Below are 22,250 nucleotides of genomic sequence, written 5' to 3' on the forward strand. Positions count from 1 at the left end.
CTTCAGTTTGTATCACACCCACATGATCTCCACGTTTTTGCAATGTGCTCCAGCAGGAAACATTTGTACTTTCTGTATTATTTTTGGGCTGATTGGTTTTCCAGAATACGTTTGAACACACTGGCAGCGTAGCTGTTGGACAGGCGGTCTAACAGCCATAGCTAAATGAAACGAGAGAGAAAAAATCACTTACAAAAACTTTTCAACACATGCTAGCATTTCTAAACCTTTTAATAATAACAATTACATTAAAATACTATCAAAAACAAAGGAAATGTTCCAGAAGTGACTCTGCTTACCTTCTGTTCTGGACAGCAGCGTCATGCAGGTCAGAAAAACAAAGGTTGATGTGAACTTCTTCATTTTGAAATTTCCAACTGAGTGTTTCATGCAAATGATCAGTAAAGCTGCAGACGTTTCTCCAAGAAATGGACTTTGTGTGTACTTTGGTGGGACTTTCTCTTTTAAAGAACCCCACTGCTGACATCACACTTATCAAAACCAATTGTGCAACAGGTCCTCCTTCAGTGAACCCAGATTCCAGTGAAGGAACCTTTTTAATATAATGCATGTTTTTGTAAACAGTTTGAATCTATGTCTTTGTAAACAGTGTTAATTGATGAAAAGCATTGCTGCTGCAAAGAGGACTACATAACCTTTGTACGAAGTTGGAAGGAAATAGTATATGGAAATTCGGTGAGATGCTAGTTGAACATGTTCAAACAAAGTGTTCAAACACTTGACGAGGCAGTCCTCTGGTGTTTACAGCAAAAAGCCAAATCCAAAACTCATACAACTGATGAGTTTCTAATGCTGCACCTATGAGAAATATGTTTGAAATTTTAAATGTTGAAAAATACAATCCACCCAGATGTTTCTAGATGTTTAAGCACAGCTGATGTATCAAACCTTATCATTAGAACAATTGTACCACAATCATGCACAATTGCTAGATTTTATTTGCAAATGAAATAGAGTTTAACTCGTGAAGTGAAATGCAGTAAAGTATAGAAAAAGATTTAAAAGAAATGAATTGGAAACAAATGGCAAGGATTTAGTACATGATTTGTTGTGAGATGTTTTTAGATTTTTGTTGCGACTTAAAAATAGGATTCATTTGCAAGTAATGCAAGTAATTTGAGGTAGTTTGAAGTAAAAGGTGAGCACACAAGTTAGTGCAGAAATAAAAAGACCTTTTAAAATAATACAGTTAAACTCAACACAATAATATGGCAAATAAAAATGACAAAAATGAAAATGACCACCAGGAAGGCTGATTACAAGGAGATGTCTACTAAAATTTAATTTAATAAATAATTTACCGCACCTAAACAAACATGAACTGTGCAAAGTTTACACACACCCATTTAATAAGCTCAGTCTTAAGCAGACCAGAACAGTCCCAGACTCTGAGATAAACTATATGCTGGCCAGAAACTGTCCGCTCTTTGACTGGCTGCAAGCTGCGCAACTTTTGCAGGTTCACACACAAACAAAACTGTAGTTTGTATAATCAAAAAGAGTGCCTTTTGAGGAAAATAAATAAATAAATGCATCAGATTTGCATAACAAGCCTACTGTGTTATATATGATGCATACATTTTTACGGCCTCTAAATCATCAACATGTTCAGAATTAACATGTTGCACACAGTCTACTACATTCTTCTGTTGTCTAAATGATCGTTCATATTAAAGGCCAAGAACATTTTTAAATAACAAATGCCCCCCTTCAGGTTGTGGTACACTTTTTTTTCCCTTTTTTTTAATGAAATCATTGTTTATGTAAAATAAACAGAAGATGCTTGTTTGAAGATTTCGACATTTGGGATGAAGCAACCGAAATTTACTTAATTGTCCATAAGTCATGTTAAGTTTGAAATACACTTCAAAACATACTTAGCAAATTTACTATTTTCCCCTGTTGTTATATAACTACATATGAACTTTGAACTACACAAAATGTGACAAGATGACTGACATTAATGCATGTAACTAAGTGGTCCATTAAATATGCAGTTATGATGAAGTACTGTAGTACGTCCCAAAGCTTGCCTACTATTCTATCAAAAGTATGTACTTATTCTTCACAAAAAGAGTACACACTTTTAGGGCATAGTATAGTTAGCAAATTGGGATGCAGCATCAGTGTCCTGACATGTGCGTGCTTGACTGCACATGTGCATTGGCTTTACCAACCTGTAATACCGTAATTCCTCAAATAAAAACTGGGGCCTTTATGTACCTGAACTGCAGAAGGTAACAGGCTTTTATTTGAAGCAGGCTTTTATTAGAGGCAGGCCTTTATTTCTAATTCCATCTTTTTGATAAATAATCTGTATATAAAAAGTTTTAAATTAAAAACAATAGCATTCCAGGCAGGGCCATATTAAGACAGTGTAGTGCCCCTGGGCACTATACCTCAAATGCCCTCCCGACATAATTAAGGTGATTTCTCAAATCAAATGTAATTTATTAACTTGTCCAACTACCGTATTTTTCGGACTATAAGTCACACCTAAGTTTAAGTCGCATCAGTCCAAAAATACGTCCTGACAAGGAAAAAAACATATATAAGTTACACTGGACTATGAGTCGCATTTATTTAGAACCAAGAACCAAGAGAAAACATTACCGTCTACAGCCGCGAGAGGGCGCTCTATGTATTCAGTGTAGACTACAGGAGAACTGTGCAGCATAGAGCGCCCTCTGGCGGCTGTAGACGGTAATGTTTTAACTTTAACTTCAATGGTAAACAGGGAGAGCAAGCGAGAGTGCAGTCAATCGCTTCTGTGTCATTGTCGTCCTGAGATCATTCTTCACTCGTTTAAAAAAAAAAATTTATTTATAATTTATTATTATTATTGTTGTTGTTAAGTTAAGTATTATTATTATTAAGTATTATTGTTGTGTTCATAAACGAGTTATGTATGGTCTTTTAAGAATTTCAAGTTAATAATAAAACAATTTACGAAAAATATTTTTAAAGCTTGTGTCATGTGGTGCCCACCTAGTTGGTGTGAATGGTTGGTGCCCCTGGGCACTGGCCCAAGTGCCCTTATGGATAATCCGGCTCTGATTCCAGGACAGAGATCATAACATTAGCATAGAATCAGTTCAGAATCAGTCACCAAAAGAATCAGTTCGGTTCAGATGCTCTGTGTGTCATTCTGCTTCTCGCTGAATCACGCATGCGCAGTGTCATCAGCACCTCGGTTCTCGAATCGGTTCAGTGTACTGGTGATCCGAAAAACCGATGCAACCAGTTCTTGACTCAAGAACGAGAACCCCTCCAGCAGTGGGCATGTACGTTCATTATCTGACTCTGATGATTATCGACACACCTTTTTCCCTGGTCTTTATTTAAGACTGGCCTTTATTTGTCCGTGTTGACCACGCCCCGGCCACTATAGCCCCTTTAACACTGCACCGGGTCGCCTTCTGTGTGAAAGCAAACACGTCCCGGGATTGATTCTGACATTGAACCGACATTGGACCTAGTAACATTGCCGGGTTCAATCCAGGGATGAGCGCTGTGTGAACAAAAGTCAATGCCGTGTCATAGTGATGACGCATGTTATCGCGTGAGTCTTTTACCAGCTGTTTTGAAGGAAGATCAACGTTCGCGACAAAAAAATATGTGCAAACTGTAATGAAGCAGAGATCAGTTAGTTCCTCACTTTCCTCGCTGACGCCGAGATCATTTGCCAGCTTCAGTGAAAGTATAACGTGCCTAACGTTTTCGACTCGTATATTACACGTCACGCCCTGATGTCACGTGTCGTTATGGGATCTTTACGGGTTGTGTGTGAAAGCGCGCACATATCCCAGGTAATCACTGGCAGTGTGAAAGTGCAAAATCTAGCGACCCGGGAACAATTGCCAGAACACTTTACCCGTGTATTTGCCGTAATGGCAGTGTGAAAGGGGCTTATCAGAGGTGTTCTGTCGATTTGTCCTACGCTGTCAGATTTTCCTACCTCCCACTAAAACAGTGCGTAGTACAATTCGACAATGAAAAATGCTACTGTAAAGTTATGGTTTATTAACGTCTACAGTATACCTACCACAACCCTAAACCTACCCTTACAGTACTGCAAATACAGTAATTGTGTTATATTTCGCGGTTGTAGCCAGAAGGGATACAGCTACAGGAAACCAACATTAACTATTATTTTCTACCAATTAGATTGCATTTTTATTAAAGTCTACACCTACCTCAACCCTAAACCTACCCTTACAGTAATGCAGATACATTAAATATCATTGTTTAGCATGAGAAAAAAGGACGCGATATTGATGTGCGCATGCGCAGTAAACCCGGGTAGGAAAATCTGACGGCTAGGATAAAATGTCAGAACACCGGCGTTTATTTGACTACCGGTTTTTATTTGAGGAATTACGGTATATGCATTTTAAACACTAGTAGGCTGTAAGACAAAACCATTATGGGAAAATGTGGTATATTTTATTGCTAATTCGAAATGTTTTATTTAAAAATGGGGTTACCATGTCTATAGGAGTTTTTCTTTCATGCGGTTGGGGATGTAGGTTATATGGATGGATTTGGTTTAGTTTTTTTTTTTTTAAGGCCTTTTAGTATACATACAGACGGTTGGTCTGGGAATGCCCCCGGGAATGCCCCGTCATGTGATTTGAGTTTAGCCCGTGGGGGAAAACATTGCCTTGGATGTGTCGTTTTCTGTACCGCCAATAAACTAACAAATTATAAATTGAAGTTCTACATCCTTCCTAATAAACATACAGAACCGGAAAGGATGACAAAATGGCTACAAGCAATAAGTTGTGAGTATGATCAAGGGAAGTTGTGGAAATCCCAAGACTAAGCATGTGTATGTGTGCAGTCGGCATATCATCACAGTAGGCTACGTTAACATTGTGTTCATTATTAACGTTATCAAAACTGTAAGTGTAACAATAGGACACAGGAGACGAGAGATCCAAGAGCAGTGTGTTTAATGGGTATCCAAAAATCAATATCCAAAACAAACAGGGGGTCAAAACCATGAAATCAGTCAGGAAACAAAACAAACAGGAAACTAGAAACCACAAGGGAACGCGAGGAAACTGGGTGATGGAAAATAAGGACTCCATGACACAGACAGAAAACAGACCGGTTTATATAGACAGGATAATGAAAGAAGTGGAGACAGCTGAGTGCAATAGCAGGTGTGCAATTAACTGTGATGAAGGGACAAATCTATTTGGGAAATGTAGTGCCTGCGGTGAGGTGCCTATGGGGAAGTGAGACCACTAGTGGACACCCAGGGAAACACAGACCAGACACCGTGACAGCTACCAGATGCTCCACCTGACCCCAAGAACAAACCAAGGAACACAGAGACCAGGAGGGAGGAGGACCGGCGGAGGACCAGGGGGAGGGACGGAGGGCCAGGTAATAGAGGGAAACAGAGACAGGTAGTGCAAAAAACAAAAACAAGGAGACCAGGAGGGAGGTGGACCGGCGGAGGATCAGGGGGAGGGATGGAGGGCCAGGTAATAGAGGGAAACAGAGACAGGAAGTGCAAAAAGAAAAACAAGGAGACCAGGAGGGAGATGGACCGGCAGAGGATCAGGGGGAGGGACGGTGGGCCAGGTCCATAGAGGGAAACCGAGAGAAAAAAATTCAATTCAATTCAATTCAAGTTTATTTGTATAGCGCTTTTTACAATACAAATCGTTACAAAGCAACTTTACAGAAAATTATGTTTCTACAATATTTAGTAGTAGCTAGTAGTTTGTGCACGTTTGACAGGATTTTAGAAAAATAAAAATAATAATAATAATACAAGACGTAGTCAGCTAGATGATGAACTATCAATATTATTAATTAATAGTAATTATAGGATGCAGTCACACATGTAGCAATAATTGTTAGTTCTGTTTGTTGATTCAAGGTTAGCATCATCTGGGGTCCTCTGAGGGTCAGCATCATCTCTTCTCAGGTGTTCTGGATCCAGACTGGAGCTTGTGTAAATCCTAGTTACCACGGGATGTAAATCCCGTGGCAAAACATAGAAACAAAATAGAGACATCATTAGCATAGCTGCTGATCCAACAAAGTAAAATTAGTTTAACCCAAGCTAAAGAATAAAAATGCAGATGCAACTACACTCACAATTTAAGAGATACATTATTCGAATGCTTGGCGAAAGAGATGCGTTTTTAATCTAGATTTAAACAGAGAGAGTGTGTTTGAACCCCGAACATTATCAGGAAGGCTATTCCAGAGTTTGGGAGCCAAATGTGAAAAAGCTCTACCTCCTTTAGTGGACTTTGCTATCCTAGGAACTACCAAAAGTCCAGCGTTTTGTGACCTTAGGGTGCGTGATGGGTTGTAGCGTGGTAGAAGGCTAGTTAGGTACGCAGGAGCTAAACCATTTAGGGCCTTATAGGTAAGTAATGATAATTTGTAACTGATACGGAACTTAATAGGTAGCCAGTGCAGAGACTGTAAAATTGGGGTAATATGATCATATTTTCTTGACCTGGTAAGGACTCTAGCTGCTGCATTTTGGACTACCTGTAGCTTGTTTATTGACGAAGCAGGACAACCACCTAGAAGTCCATTACAATAGTCCAGTCTAGAGGTCATGAAAGCATGAACTAGCTTTTCTGCATCAGAAACAGATAACATGTTTCGTAGCTTGGCAATGTTTCTAAGATGGAAGAATGCGGTTTTTGTAACATTGGAAATATGATTTTCAAAAGACAAATTGCTGTCCAATATAACACCCAGATTTCTGACTGTAGAGGAAGTAACAGTACATCCGTCTAGTTGCAGATTGTAATCTACAAGATTCTGTGTGGTGTTTTTTGGTCCAATAATTAATATCTCTGTCTTATCCGAATTTAATTGGAGAAAATTATTTGTCATCCAATCTTTTACATTTTTAACACACTCTGTTAGCTTAGATAATTGGGAAGTTTCATCTGGTCTTGTTGAGATATATAGCTGAGTATCATCAGCATAACAGTGGAAGCTAATTCCGTATTTTCTAATAATATTACCAAGGGGCAACATGTATATTGAAAATAGAAGGGGACCTAGGACGGATCCTTGTGGCACTCCATATTTTACTGATGATAAATGAGATGACACCCCATTTAAGTAAACAAAATGGTAGCGATCGGACAGGTAGGATCTAAACCATCTTAGAGCCTGCCCTTGAATACCTGTATAGTTTTGTAATCGATCTATGAGTATGTCATGATCTATGGTGTCGAACGCAGCACTAAGATCAAGTAAGACTAGAAATGAGATGCAGCCTTGATCTGACGCAAGAAGCAGGTCATTTGTAATTTTAACAAGTGCAGTTTCTGTGCTATGGTGGGGCCTAAAACCTGACTGAAATTCTTCATACAGATCATTTTTATGAAGGAAGGTGCTCAATTGAGCAGACACAACTTTTTCTAAAATTTTAGACATAAATGGAAGATTTGAAATAGGACTATAATTTGCAAGTACACTAGGATCTAGTTTTGGTTTCTTAATAAGAGGCTTGATAACCGCCAGCTTGAATGGTTTTGGGACGTGACCTAAAGATAACGACGAGTTAATGATATTGAGAAGCGGTTCTTCGGCTACAGGTAACAGCTCTTTTAGTAATTTAGTGGGTACAGGATCTAATAAACATGTTGTTGGTTTAGATACAGTGATAAGTTTATTTAGCTCTTCCTGTCCTATATTTGTAAAGCACTGCAGTTTATCTTTGGGTGCGATGGATGAAACTGAAGTGTTAGACGCTGTAGAATCTACATTCGCTATTGTATTTCTAATGTTATCTATTTTATCAGTGAAGAAATTCATAAAGTCATTACTATTTAACGTTGGTGGAATATTTGAATCAGGTGGCGTCTGCTAATTTGTTAATTTAGCCACTGTGCTAAATAAAAACCTTGGATTGTTTTGGTTATTTTCAATGAGTTTGTGGATATGCTCTGCCCTAGCAGTTTTTAGAGCGTGTCTATACCTGGACATACTGTTTTTCCATGCAATTTTAAAAACTTCCAAGTTAGTTTTTCTCCATTTGCGTTCAAGACTACGAGTTACTTTCTTGAGAGAGTGAGTATTACTGTTATACCATGGCACAGTACGTTTTTCTCTAACCTTTTTCAATTTGATGGGGGCAACAGCTTCTAATGTATTAGAGAAAATAGTGCCCATGTTGTCAGTAATTTCGTTTAATTCATGTGTATTTTTGGGTACAAATAGCAGTTGAGATAGATCAGGCAGGTTATTTGCGAATCTGTCTTTGGTGGCTGGAACAATAGTTCTGCCCAGACGGTAACGCTGAGACATATAGTTAATATCAGTTATACGCAGCATGCACGATACAAGGAAATGGTCTGTAATATCATCACATTGGGGTACAATATCTATAGCAGTAAGATCGATTCCATGCGATATAATTAGATCTAGTGTATGATTAAAACGATGAGTGGGCCCGGTGACATTTTGCTTGACTCCAAAGGAGTTTATTAGGTCAGTAAACGCAAGTCCTAATGTATCATTTGCATTATCAACGTGAATATTAAAATCTCCCATGATTAGCGCCTTATCAACTGTAACTAGAAGGTCTGAGAGGAAATCTGCAAATTCTTTTAGGAATTCTGTATACGGCCCTGGTGGTCTATACACAGTAGCCAGAGCAAGAGATACATTAGATTTCTTTTGCATGTCTGACAGTGTAACATTTAGCAGAAGTATTTCAAAAGAGTTAAACCTGTATCCTGTTTTCTGGGTAACATTGAGAATATCACTATATATTGTTGCAACACCTCCTCCGCGACCAGTCTGACGGGGCTCATGCTTATAACAGTAGTTTGGTGGAGTAGACTCATTTAGACCAAAATAATCATTTGGTTTTAGCCAGGTTTCAGTCAAGCAGAGTACATCAAAACTATTTTCTGTGATAATTTCATTTACAATAACTGCTTTGGGTGTGAGTGATCTAATATTTATGAGCCCAAACTTTAAAAATTGTTTTTGTTCATTTACTTTACATTTTTCTGGTTTAATTACGATAAGATTTTTTCTAGATCCTACATTATATTTTGACCTCACTATTCGGGGAACAGACACAGTCTTAATAGTTTTTACAGCACAAGTACTTTTATCATTTAAGCGGGTGGAACAAAAGTCATCATAATAGTTATTAGAGAATTGTCTTACTAGTCACATGGAGCGAAGTGTCCTGGAGATGTTGTCAGAGAGCAAAAAAAAAAAAAAAAAACAACAACAAAACAGAAGGCCAGGAGGGAACAGAGAGTTCAGGGGCCCAGGGCCGAGCGGACAGGGCAGGTATCCAGGGTGGATCAGGTGGAACTGGAGCCATGCGGTCGAGACAGAAGCCCACCAGGGCGGCGCAGAAGACCACCACAGTCGTGCGGTCGAGACAGAAGCCCACCAAGGCGGTGCAGAAGACCACCACAGTCGTGCGGTCGAGACAGAAGCCCACCAGGGTGGCGCAGAAGAACACCACAGTCGTGCGGTTGAGACAGAAGCCCACCAGGGTGGCGCCGAAGACCACCACAGTCGTGCGGTCGAGACAGAAGCCCACCAGGGCGGCGCAGAAGACCACCACAGTCGTGCGGTTGAGTCAACGGGAACCTGACTCGACTCTGGAGGGTCAACAGGAACCTGACTCGACTCTGGAGGGTCAACAGGAACCTCACTCGACTCTGGAGGGTCACCTGTGGCTGTCATCTTGTGCAGAGGCGCACAAGAGGCGCACTTGTGCCACACCACCCACCTCATTCCCCTTTTGTCGGTGGGTGGTTAATTTTAGGAATCTTCTGCTACAAAATCCCACACCGCTGGATAAGATCTGGATGGAGTCCTTCTGTAACTATAGGACACAGGAGACGAGAGATCCAAGAGCAGTGTGTTTAATGGGTATCCAAAAATCAATATCCAAAACAAGCAGGGGGTCAAAACCATGAAATCAGTCAGGAAACAAAACAAACAGGAAACTAGAAACTAGAGAATGTGAGGAAACTGGGTGATGGAAAATAAGGACTCCATGACACAGACAGAAAACAGACCGGTTTATATAGACAGGATAATGAAGGAAGTGGAGAAAGCTGAGTGCACTAGCAGGTGTGCAATTAACTGTGATGAAGGGACAAAGCTATGTGGGAAATGCGGTGAGGTGCCTATGGAGAAGTGAGACCACTAGTGGACACCCAGGGAAACACACACTCAAAAAAAATGGATTTGTGGCACTGTTCGCTTTACACAGATATGTTTTGTCACAACACAACACAAATATATTTAGTTTTCCGCCAAAACACAATTGTATTGTGCTTAATCAACTTAAACTGTTTCATTTTCAATTTTACTTAATTATCAATCGTTAAACTAATGTAAAGTGTTTAATTTCGTAATAAAAAAAAAACGGAAGTGACGATTTCATACGCATTTCATGATGGCGCGAAGGAGAGCAAGAGGTACCAGTCAGGTAAGAAAATCTAAAGTTCCCTTTCATAGGTCACTTCGATGCTGCGGTGACGTCACCTGCTATGGGAACACCCCTCGGTGTGACGAATGTCTGAAGCCCTATACCATCCAGCCAATCCTATTGGCCAAATAGCGCTTGGCACCGCCCCACGCATGCGTAGGCATTGTATGCCTGGGTGCCGCACGCCATTTCGCTCAGATTTCATTCCTTCAGGGAAGCGAATCATCTGTGCCCTAGGATTCATCTCGCGTTCTCCAGCGGTTTCTACGAGCAGTGTTAACTCCTCTTTGCGGACGCGATGAGTCAACGAAAGGTAAGAGCCGTATAATGGGTTTATCACAAGGAGGCACTCATGAGATGTTCGTTAGCAGCCTCTCTACATGTTCTCTCCGTGATAGCCTACGGCTACAGTAAAAAAAAAAAAAAGGAATCCGCGCTCTGGAGTGTATTTCTATAAGTCGCCTCGCGTCTAACCCCCACCGTTTCGCTTCTGCGGTCGCCGAGGCCCCGCACGAGGTGTTGGTTAGGGGCGATATGTGCGGCTTGACTATGAATACAGTGATGCACTGGAGTTTTCCACTTGCTCGCTTTTTCAAACTATGTTTGTCCAACATGCGGTTCTCTCCCTCCGAGCGGACAGGAGAAACGCGCCTCCCCTTCCTCAGTGAGCTATTTATGTGGTTACCCGCGTGGTGGATAAACTTACCCATCCCCCCACCCCCCCGTGAGCCGCTACCCTTCTCACGGACCTCCACCAAGAGATTTCGAGGTCCTGGAAGCAGCCTTAATCAGCGCACGTCACGAACGCCGCAGGTTTCGCCACCATTGCTGACATGGCGGACTGCTGTTACAGCGATGCCGTTTTTTGACTAACTCTCTAGCCGAACGGATCGCGCCGAACTCGGCCGCGGCCTAAAGTCTCGTCGAAGGCGTGTCGAGTCGTGTCTAATTTCGGCAAATTTACTTCACTTATGGCGGTTCTTAACGAGAAAGCCTCTCGTCCTCAACCCTCATGCTCTAACATTGACTGTCTCGCAGCAAAGGCACCTCGAGCGCCATTGAACTGAGCTATCATTTGAGCGCCCCCTCAGACACTCTGCACAATCCAGCCTTCAGAGTTTGAGGAACGGCACAAGAGGCTGGCAAAGATGGCCAGTTTATGACGGCTCACACAGCTGCCACGTTCTCGCTAGCGGCGTGGCCCGATGTTTATCTTGTTGGATTAAATCCTGCCGTGGATACGCTTCAGGATTATACACAATGAAACACAGCGACTTTGACGCATGCGCTTCCTTCCTGTTCGCCAGGGACTGTGCCCTCCACTAGAGAGTGCTGTTGGACTGCTAATGCACATCCAACCCTCTCACTGCAGTCCCCACGCTCTAACATTGACTGTCTCGCAGCAAACACCGCTTCGAGCATCATTGGATTGAGCTATCATTTGAGCGCCCCCTCAGACACTCTGCACAATCCAGCCTTCAGAGTTTGAGGGACGGCACAAGAGGCTGACAAAGATGGCCAGTTTATACGGCTCACACAGTTGCCGCGTTCTCGCTAGCGGTGTGGCCCGATGTCTATCTTGTTGGATTAAATCCTGCCGTGGATACGCTTCAGGATTACACACAACGAAACGCGGCGACTTTAACGCATGTGCTTCTTTCCTGTTCGCCAGGGACTGTGCCCTCCACTAGAGAGTGCTGTTGGACTGCTAATGCACATCCAACCCTCTCACTGCAGTCCCCACTCTCTAACATTGACTGTCTCGCAGCAAACAGCGCTTTGAGCAGCATTGGATCGAGCTGTAACGCCAAACGTTCCCTCAGACACTCTGCGCAATCCAGCTTTCAGAACTCGAAGGGCGATTCAAGGGTCCTGCACAGACGACCCGTTTATGACGGCTCGCACAGCCGCCGCTTTTTCGCTAGCGGCAGAGCCCGATGTTCAATCTGTAATTCCTGCCGTGGACACGTTTCAGGATTATACACAACGAGACGCAACGGCTCTTATGCATACACTTCCCCTGTGCACGAACGCCATGCGCTTTTCGTGCCTGGACATTTAAACGTGTATGATAGTGTTGCAGGAAGCGGAAATTTTGAGGCCGCTAGTATTGTTTCGGACCGCGTGGTAATGCTTGCCCGACATTTCTCAATGGGTGTTACGCACAATTTGTCACGGATACACCATTCAGTTTCAAAGAGGCCCGCCTCCTTTCCGCGGAATTATTTCCATGGTGGTGACCCATTCTGGATTTACGCCGTCTGAATCTTGCACTCAGGCTGAGCAAATTCAAGATGTTGACGGTAAAGTCTAGTTTGTCTCAGATTCAACCAAAACGACTGGTTTGTCACGATCTATCTGAAGGATGCATACTTTCATATTCAGATCATCAAGAGACACAGGAAGTTCCTCAGATTCGCTTTAGAAAGCAAAGCGTATCAATACCGCGTTCTTCTCAAAATGCATGGACGCAGCTCTGACCCCGTTGCGGCTCCAGGGCGTTCGTGTTTTGAACTACTTAGACAATTGGCTGGTGTTAGCGCAATCGCAGACTCAAGCACACTCTCATCGAGATCTTGAGCTGAATCATTTAAACAGCCTGGGCTTACGCACGAATTTCCAGAAAATTGTTTTAATCCCCTCTCAACGGATAACCTTTCTGGGAATAGACTTGGACTCTCGCGCGATGACAGCAAAGCTTTCTCTCCCGCGCGCTCAGTCGATTGCGTCATGCATGCGGCGCTTCAAAGCGGGTCGCACAGTGACAGTGAGATTGTGCCTCAGACTTTTAGGTCTAATGGCAGCGGCATTCCCCGTAATTCGTCTGGGATTACTTCACATGCACCATTTTCAGTGGTGGATGAAATGACGAAATATTTCAGACCCTTGTCTTCCGCATCGGACGATTACGGTGACACGGAGGTGTGTGATGTCGTTAAAACTATGGATGTCAACCGAATTTCTCCTAACCGGGCTTCGGCTGGGGATTTGTGCTTTCCGAGAGACCGTCACGACGGATGCGTCTTTGACCGGTTGGGGAGCTGTTTGTCAAGGGCGCCCAGCCCACGAGTGTGGACAGCGGCACAACGCAGTTGGCACATAAACAGGTCGGAATTACTGGCGGTTTTTCTGGCACTCCAGTATTTCTCGAATCTGCTGATCGGCCGTCATGTGCTGCTCAGATTAGACAACACAGCGGTTGTGTCATACCTGAATCATCAGGGAGGATTATGCTCTCGCCCCCTGTGCAGGCTGGCGAGACATGTTCTTCTTTGGTCTCAGAACAAATTTCTGTCGATCCGAGCTGTTCATGTCCCCAGACGTTTGAACTTCGTAGCGGATTTGCTATCCAGACAGACTCTGGAACAAGGGGAATGGAGATTACACCCCTAAACGGTGAATCTCTTATGGTAGATTTTCGGAGAAGCGAGAGTGGATTTATTCGCGTCGAACATGACTACGCATTGCCCGCTATGGTTCTCCCTATGCCCCCCATTGCCCTTGGGCTTGGATGCGTTAGCTCACAGTTGGCCCAGGACCAGTTTGTATGCTTTTCCCCCAATTCGTTTGATCCCAGCGGTATTATCCAGAATTCGGCTGGACAGAGTGGAACAGCTGCTGCTGTGGCTCCGCGGTGGCACACACAGCCGTGGTTTGCGGACCTGATCAGTCTGTTAGCGGGCTCTCCATGGGAGATTCCCCTCAGACAGGATTTATTATCACAAGCACAGGGACTGATTTGGCCCCCGATGCCAGATCTATGGAAACTGTGCCTCTGAGCTGAGTGAGTTAGTATGTCCCGGTCTTTCTGTTGAAACTACAGAGACTATACTGAATTCTAGAGCAGCTTCTATGAGACGCTTATATGCTTTCAAGTGGAGACTGTTTACGACCTTGTGTGAAATTCATAATATGGATCCAGTTTACTGCCCAGTGGCTTCAGTACTGGAGTTCCTTCAGGACCGTTTTTCGGATAGAGTGACACCAGCCACTCTAAAGGTTTACGTGGCAGCCGTTTCAGCTTACCACAAATATATAGACGTGCCTCAGTGGGCCGTCATCCACTGGTTTCTCGTTTCATACAGGGTGCGCGACGGCTGAGGCCTTTCCGCCCCGTGCGAGTTCCTTCATGGGATTTATCCATTGTGTTGCAGGGTTTATCAGGGCATTCGTTCGAGCCCTTGGAAACTGTACCGGATAAAATTCTGATTCTGAAGACACTTCTTCTCATGGCTTTATCCTCCCTCAAGAGAGTTGGGGATTTACAGGCTCTCTCTGTCTCACCCTCGTGCATGGAATTTGCACCGGGCTCTGTGAAGGTGTTGTTGCAACCGAGGCCTAATTATGTCGCTAAGGTCGCATCTAATCCCTTTCGCTTTCAGCAAGTGGTCCTGGAGGCTTTATCCCCTGCTGAGGCGGGGTCTGGAGATCTAAGTCTTTGCCCTGTGAGAGCTTTAAAGACTTATGTGTATTGTACAGCCCCATGGCGTGAGTCTGACCAGCTGTTTGTCTGTTTTGGACATAAGAATAAAGGCCATGCGGTTACAAAACAGCGCATGTCCCGTTGGCTGGTGGAGGCAATATCTTTAGCCTATGAGGCGCGCGGACTCGCTTCGCCCTTAGGAGTTAAAGCTCATTCCACGAGAGCAGTGGCTTCTTCTCTAGCTTTTCTCAGTGGATCTTCTATGGATGATATCTGTGCTGCGGCAGGTTGGTCCTCACCGAGCACTTTTATCAAGTCTTACAGTCTGGATGTGAGGATGGCTCCTGGCTCCCGGGTTCTCTCCGCTTGAGCAGATGCTTCCTTGGATCCCAGCTATCAGGTACGTCAGGCGTTATGGTATAGCGTTCCCATAGCAGGTGACGTCACCGCAGCATCGAAGTGACCCATGAAAGGGAACATCTCGGTTACGTATGTAACCATGGTTCCCTGAATAGGGAACGAGATGCTGCGGTCCTGGCCGTGCCGTACCTTGATAGCATTCTTCTTCTTCAGTCATGAAATCTGAGCGAAATGGCGCGCGGCACCCAGGTATACGATGTGTACGCATGCGTGGGGCGGTGCCAAGCGCTATTTGGCCAATAGGATTGGCGGGATGGTATAGGGCTTCAGACATTCGTCACACCAAGGGGTGTTCCCATAGCAGGTGACGTCACCGCAGCATCTCGTTCCCTATTCAGGGAACCATGGTTACATACGTAACCGAGATGTTTTTCTTGTGTTAAGTCAAAGTCTTTAATTTCTCTTAGAGTTTCTGTTTTGGGGTGCTTTTGTTATGCAGTCTAGTATTGTGTAATCGGTTTACTGCACCGTTAATGGATGATTTTGAGCGGTTGGGAGAGGTGAAAGCGCACGACTCTCTGTAACGTATTGACTTGAGTATATATATATATATATATATAACGTTACACTAGGGCTGAAACAATTAGTCGACATTATCGACAACGTCGACGATAAAAAAAATTGTCGGCAAATGTTTTTGAGTAATGTTAGTGGTTTGATCTCGTATGCCTAATGTGAAAGCCTCCAATAATGCAGTTTGACCAGTAATACACTCTCCTGATTCAATTCAAAAGAAGAAGATAGCACTTCAGTTTGAGGAAACCGAGCCGATCCGAACCTTGGATGAATATGTAAATATATACTGCACGCCTTCCTCTCAATAACTGCATAAACTGACCGCGATGTAAAAGCAGCTCTTAAGAACATATTTGATTACAGCGATGTGGATGTTTGCACGAACTCTGAAGTTCTCCAGGCACTCCAGTAAAGAAAAGTCCAGTCACGTTTATTTATATAACAGTCCTTATGCAATAGATAGCTTTTCAATATTAAACATGAAAATACAGAGTCAGTGTAGCTAGAATTATAACTTGATTTCCTGTTATAAAGCAGCTCTCCAGTGTGGAGCTAGCTAATCATACATTTATTTTATAATTGGGGGAAATATTTCATTAAAGTTTTAGTTCTGCGCTAGAGCAAACCAAACTATTTTAAATATCATAACCCAATAAGGTATTTTAAGAGAGATTGTATTTATTAGTAAAATGTTTATCCAAAAATAAAACGTCCTATCACTTACCTTTACTTTTATTATACATATGGCTTACAATAAGAGATGTTAAGAGGCAGAATGATTTGTCATTCAGCTACTTCCTCCTATAGCTAATCAAATGGCGAATAGGAGTTTCTGTCTTATCTCATTTTGTGTGCAAAATATATTTATTTGTATAAATTAATTGTATACTAGTAATACATAATGACTTTCAAAAGCGGAAGTAATTACGTTTATTTGTTAGAATATGTATATTTTAACTAATTGCAAAAGCTAAATAATCAATAAATGTCTAACCATGAAATGTCGACCGAGTTTGGAGACACCTGGGTCAGCACAGTGGAAGTATTTGAAGCTTTGTTTATGAACATGGCGGTGTGGTCATACAATGACTTTAAACCGGACACTACTCTGAGCTGTTCACATTATACAAATGCTCCAGATGTGTAATCAGGTTCACCCTTTTGGAATGGTAAACATGACACTATTCATCACTCACACAAATAAATCACTTAATTTTTTGATAATTGAATTGGTTTTTGCTGTTAAACCTTTTTTTTTTTTTGTAACACATTGCACTTCATGTTCATGTGTACAGATTTGTGCAGAATTTGAGACATACAGAATTACCATAGGCCTATTAGAATCAACAATCTTTGCCAAAATGGATCCGCACTGCAAAACTTGAAGATGTTTGCATACTGAAGAAGAGTCCTTGGACAAATAATGAAACCTCTTGGTGCCCACTACACAGGTAAGAACAACTGCACTCAACACAACCTCGTATTAAAACATTATTCTCTCACTGGCCACTGGGAATTGACAAAAAAAGACAGATATAATAAGATTAGGTTTATTAATACAATACAAAATATGTGGTATTACTATAAACTGACAGATTATGAATGCATTTGCCTTCCAAAAACCATTCATTTTGATGCAAGGCAGGGGTGTCCAGACCTGCTCTAGGAAAGCCAGTGTTCTGTGGAGTTCAGCTCTAACACACCTGCCTGGAACTTCTAGTAATACTTTATTGTTTTAAAATTCCCAAGAACCTTGATTAGCTGGTTCAGGTGTGTTTAAATGGCTAGGTCACCCAAAAATAAACATGTCATTAATTACTCACCCTCATGTAGATGTAGTCTGAGCACGCGGACGCACTTCCGGAAAAATCGGCTGAAAAAAAGGCCAAAGACTGGCCGATTACCAATCGCGTATTTTAAGCAAAAACCGTCCGGTTTCCGATTGATGGCGGGTCAACCGATGCATCCCTAATATTTTTACGAAAATGCGAGAGATTTCTGAACCTCCATAAAGGCTGCAATGCAACTGAAATGCTCCCAGAGTCATAGTAAGGACATCAGTAAAACAGTTCATGTGACATCAATGCTTCAACCACACTTTTACAAAGCTACAAGAATACGTTTTTGTACAAAGAAAACAAAAATAGCGATTTTATTCAACAATTCTTCTCCAAATCACATATGCCGCCATTATGGAGAGTAACAAGAGGCATGAACATTACTTTCTTCTGCGTGTAATCAAGGCTCAGCGCATGCGTGTTCTAGGTCAGCAGCACCATGCGCATGAATTATATACGTGCTGTTGATAATGGTGGAAGATGCGATTTGGAGAATAATTGTTGAATTAAGTCGCTGTTTTGGTTTTGTTTGCACAAAAAAGTAGTCTTGTAGCTTTGTAAAATTATGGTTGAACCACTGATGTCACATGGACTGTTTTACTAATGTCTTTACTATGTTTCTAGGTCTGGGAACATTCCAGTTGTGTTGCTTACCGTGCAGGGTCCGGATGTGTGTACCATTTTCCACTGTAATGTTTGTTAGGATCCCATCTTGACTGCTTGCCTGTATTTCCCATAAGAAGATGAATGACTGACTTTTTTTGCCCATGTAATTTTAGAAAAAAAAACAAAGGCTAAATTTTGTTGTTTTCATCTTCAGACTAATGAAATTGAAGTTTCCAAATGAAGACCCTAGCAGTATGGAGTGCATGGTGAGTTTTTTTTTTTCAAGGTTAATAAATGATTTGTTAAAGTTAATACACAAGAATTTGAGTTCTCCATCCTTTTAAATACTTCTAGGATACAGATGTTGCCAGCAATCAGGAGGTGATCCAGAAGACTCGTGGGAATCTGTTTGAAGCTGCAGTCATTGAACACAGTCCAGCAGAAGTTGGAGTTTTAAAGGATAAAGTTCTTCAGGACATAGCAGTTTACAGTCTGCAAAACCATGTTGCTGGGACTGATATATGGACTGAACTTGAGCAACCCTGAACTCCGGTACACATTTGGAATACTGAAGAAGTTATTTCTGGAGCCAGTTCCTGTTCCTGGAATAAGCTTTGATTGGTTACCCATGAATGCCAGTTTCCGCTATTTTGTGTAATTTTGTAACATGGTTTCAACTGTATTTAACTGTGTGTAATTATTTATTGCTTGTTTAACAAATACACTTTGATCATTTGTGACATCTTGTCTTTTGACTCATTACCAGACAAATCACACAAAAAATGCTTTGTTGAAGGGGGTAACTTTAAATAGAAAATATTTAGTTAAAGTAACTAGAACTAATTGTGTGGAACCACTGTCCATAATTGAAATGAGTAATTTGAAACAAACCTCCTTATGTTGATAGAGTGAAACAAATTTGGCTAGATTGTAATAAACCAAAACATGTTCAGTTAACTTAACCGGTTTAAGTTGAAGCAAAGTGAATAAATTGATTTGGTTGGACATTACTATTTCACATAGATTCTACCTCATTCAATTGTGTTGTCACAACACAAGGAGTTTGCATAGATTCAAAAAATTTCATTAATGTTATCAAAACACAATTTGGTTGTGTGGAACCACTGTCCATAATTAGTAAGTTTAAAGAGTCATTTTTTTGAGTGCAGACCAGACACCGTGACAGTAATATTGTTTCAGAAAGTGGCATGCATATATAATTAGCCTTATCATTCTACTTGAAGCAAAACTATGTAACATTAGCCTAGTGTCAAACCTAAACTCGCATGAAAACGCGTCTGCTATGAGGTGTACTCTATGTGAAACCACTAGAAAAGGCCAAGGATTTCTGTATACCCACTTAAAAAAGCATGAGGATACGTAACAACTTTGTTTTGTGTCAGAACTTTTACACTTTCATTCATAAATTCACCCGTCTGTGTTTGCGAAGCGACACGGATCGATTTTGCGGAATCCAGTCAAAAATGGAACTGGCTGAACGTCACGGAATTGGCTATTTTTAAATGAAAAAATCTAAAGTAGGGCTGTACAATGAATCAAATATTGATATGGACTAGTGGACATCTATGGACATCTTCAGAGCTTGTGTTCCACCGGTCTTTCTGCTGTTAAATATATACTGATATTCGTGAGGTAAATATATGAATAACTTTTATATTATTAGTAATAATTCCAGATTGGACTACTGAACACTTACTGGACTGAAGCAGGTTTTCTTGATTATCTTTTTCTACCGCATTTTTTGAAAAATCATGTTCAAATGTAAGTATCAAATATAATCCTCAGGCTTTCGAGGAATGTTTATTTGATTAGATAACTAAGCAATTAATTCAATCTTACTAAGACAAAAAAAAATTCATCTCAAACTCAAAAAACAGATAGTCAGGTTTGCAAATAAATCATGCTTGTTTTGTGTATTATCACCGACATCTACAGAAAACATTTACAGTGGATAAGTTATATGGCCTATTTTTTTAAATCTAAGTTTTCTATAACGCATGCAGATAAAAATATAATTTTTCAGACTGTCTCATTTTGGGTTCTGCAGAGGAAAGTTTAAATTTAAATTTTTTTTCCGTGAAATTCACAGCTCAGGGAATGATACTGTAATGTCGCAATGTGCCGTGCCAAAAAGGCACAATGAAGACCAGCTAAAATATCCATTATGACACTTTTTATTATAAGTGTGCATTAATTTAAAAACAATACAAAGCTGCATGAGTATATAAAACAACAATTCAGTGACACAATAACAATAAATATAATTTAATAAAATAAAATGAAGTTTGTTCAAGTTTACTTTTAATAAACAGGTGGTAGCACATTTTCACAATCGATACTTCATGTATCACCCAGAAATGAGGAAACTCTATTACAGTAGTAGTTGAATCAGTTTCTTCAGTCGCTCTTTGAACCGTGATATTCATTCATTGTTGACTCTTGATGTTTCTCTTGTTGATTCTGCAAACATGAAGAGACGTGTTAGTGTCTGAGGATAAAGGTGCACCGGAGTGCTGCAGTTAAAACATTCAATATACAATTCAAATCATGAATCATTTTAAGACGAATAATTAGAGCCATCATAAACAAGAACTTACTCTTCTTTGAGAGAAATCACCCAGTCTTTAGTAGGATCAAGACACGTCTCTCCTTTCTTCATTTTGGCACTGTAAGTAACAAATTATGTAATTCTTTAAAATTGATAGAATTACTCTTAACCACTGCATAAAATGTCACATTCTGACCGCATCATTCTAATTGAACGGTTCACTCAAAAATACAAAAACAACTGTCAGGCAAAACTTTTATGATTTAATAAAAAAAAATTATAAACTTTAAAGACAACTCAGGCATTCTGCTAAATCTCTCCATTGGTGAAGATAGAACTCATACAGACTGAAGGTGAAAAATGACCAAATTTCATTCATTTAGGTGAACTATCCATGAAGCATCACACTACCACTCAAATTTTTGTAAAGACCTTTTAATCTAGAAGATTCACTGTTATAAATTATAAAAAGGCATCAACATGTGTAAAATGAAAATGATGTTTAAGTGTATCCAAGGTTCCACCTTGGTAAAAATGAAACTTTGCTGTTTGTTTTTGTTATATATATATATATATATATATATATATATATATATATATATATATATATATATATATTGGTTTTAGTTAACTAATAGCTCTAGCCTTTTTTTAAAGCTGTAAAAAAATAATGTTTTGACTGGTAGTGCACTTTAGATGTCTGAATGTGAAGTGTTTCACACGCACATGATCTCCTCGTGTTTGCAATGTGGTCCAGCAGGAATAAACCTCAATGAGAGTATTTTATCAGCTGGAATCGCTGGCGCTGAATGCATTTGAGGGCAGTTGCAACGTAGCTGTGGGCGAACAGGTCTACCTGCAGTGACAGAGAGAGAGAGAGAGTGAGTTACTGTAAGATTTGCATGAAATATTCATCAAAAATGTCAAAACGCATGATAAATGAATGTTAGTCTGCTTACCCTCTGTTGTGGACAGCAGTGCAACTGTGCAGATCAAAAACACGAAAGCTGATACTGTGAGTTTCATTTTTCTGAGCCAGTACTGTGCAGAGCAACACTAGTGAAGGGATCAAAAAGCTGCAGTTTGTTGGTTGTGAGAATACAGCGCCCTGCACTCTCCCTTTTAAAGACAGTCCCTCCCACACAACATGCGAAAGTTTATTGTGCAATTATGATTTCTCAACATTCTTCTCTTCCTAGGAACAATATCTTCAATTTCCCTTGATAATTAAATAAATTATAAACAGTATAAGTGCTACCAAATGCCAATTGACCTAATAAACACACACACACACACACACACACACACACACACACACACACACACACACACACACACACACACACACACATATGCACATTTCTAATGCCTCTAATTTATCATCACAAACATGTT

At 41.0% G+C, this 22,250-nt stretch overlaps 2 protein-coding genes and 1 long non-coding RNA gene across 3 annotated transcripts in view; 1 reads left to right on the top strand and 2 right to left on the bottom strand.

Moving 5' to 3' along the window:
- Positions 1 to 22,250, bottom strand: part of LOC132096107 (aerolysin-like protein) — a 254,098-nt gene that overhangs the window by 163,801 nt on the left and 68,047 nt on the right.
- LOC132096355 (uncharacterized) lies at positions 13,394 to 13,772 on the top strand. The gene is made up of 2 exons (XR_009422573.1): positions 13,394 to 13,554; positions 13,710 to 13,772. It is a non-coding gene; the product is annotated as an uncharacterized LOC132096355 (long non-coding RNA).
- On the bottom strand, positions 20,587 to 22,056 carry LOC132096361 (interleukin-8-like). The gene is made up of 4 exons (XM_059501660.1): positions 21,815 to 22,056; positions 21,582 to 21,711; positions 20,905 to 20,973; positions 20,587 to 20,767 (listed from the first exon to the last, which is right to left on the bottom strand). The coding sequence occupies exons 1-4, from the start codon at positions 21,879 to 21,881 to the stop codon at positions 20,734 to 20,736; spliced, it is 300 nt and encodes a 99-aa protein (XP_059357643.1). The 5' UTR covers positions 21,882 to 22,056; the 3' UTR covers positions 20,587 to 20,733.

The sequence above is a fragment of the Carassius carassius genome, chromosome 2 (genome assembly GCF_963082965.1).
Source record: "Carassius carassius chromosome 2, fCarCar2.1, whole genome shotgun sequence".
NCBI classification, from domain to species: Eukaryota; Metazoa; Chordata; class Actinopteri; order Cypriniformes; family Cyprinidae; genus Carassius; species Carassius carassius.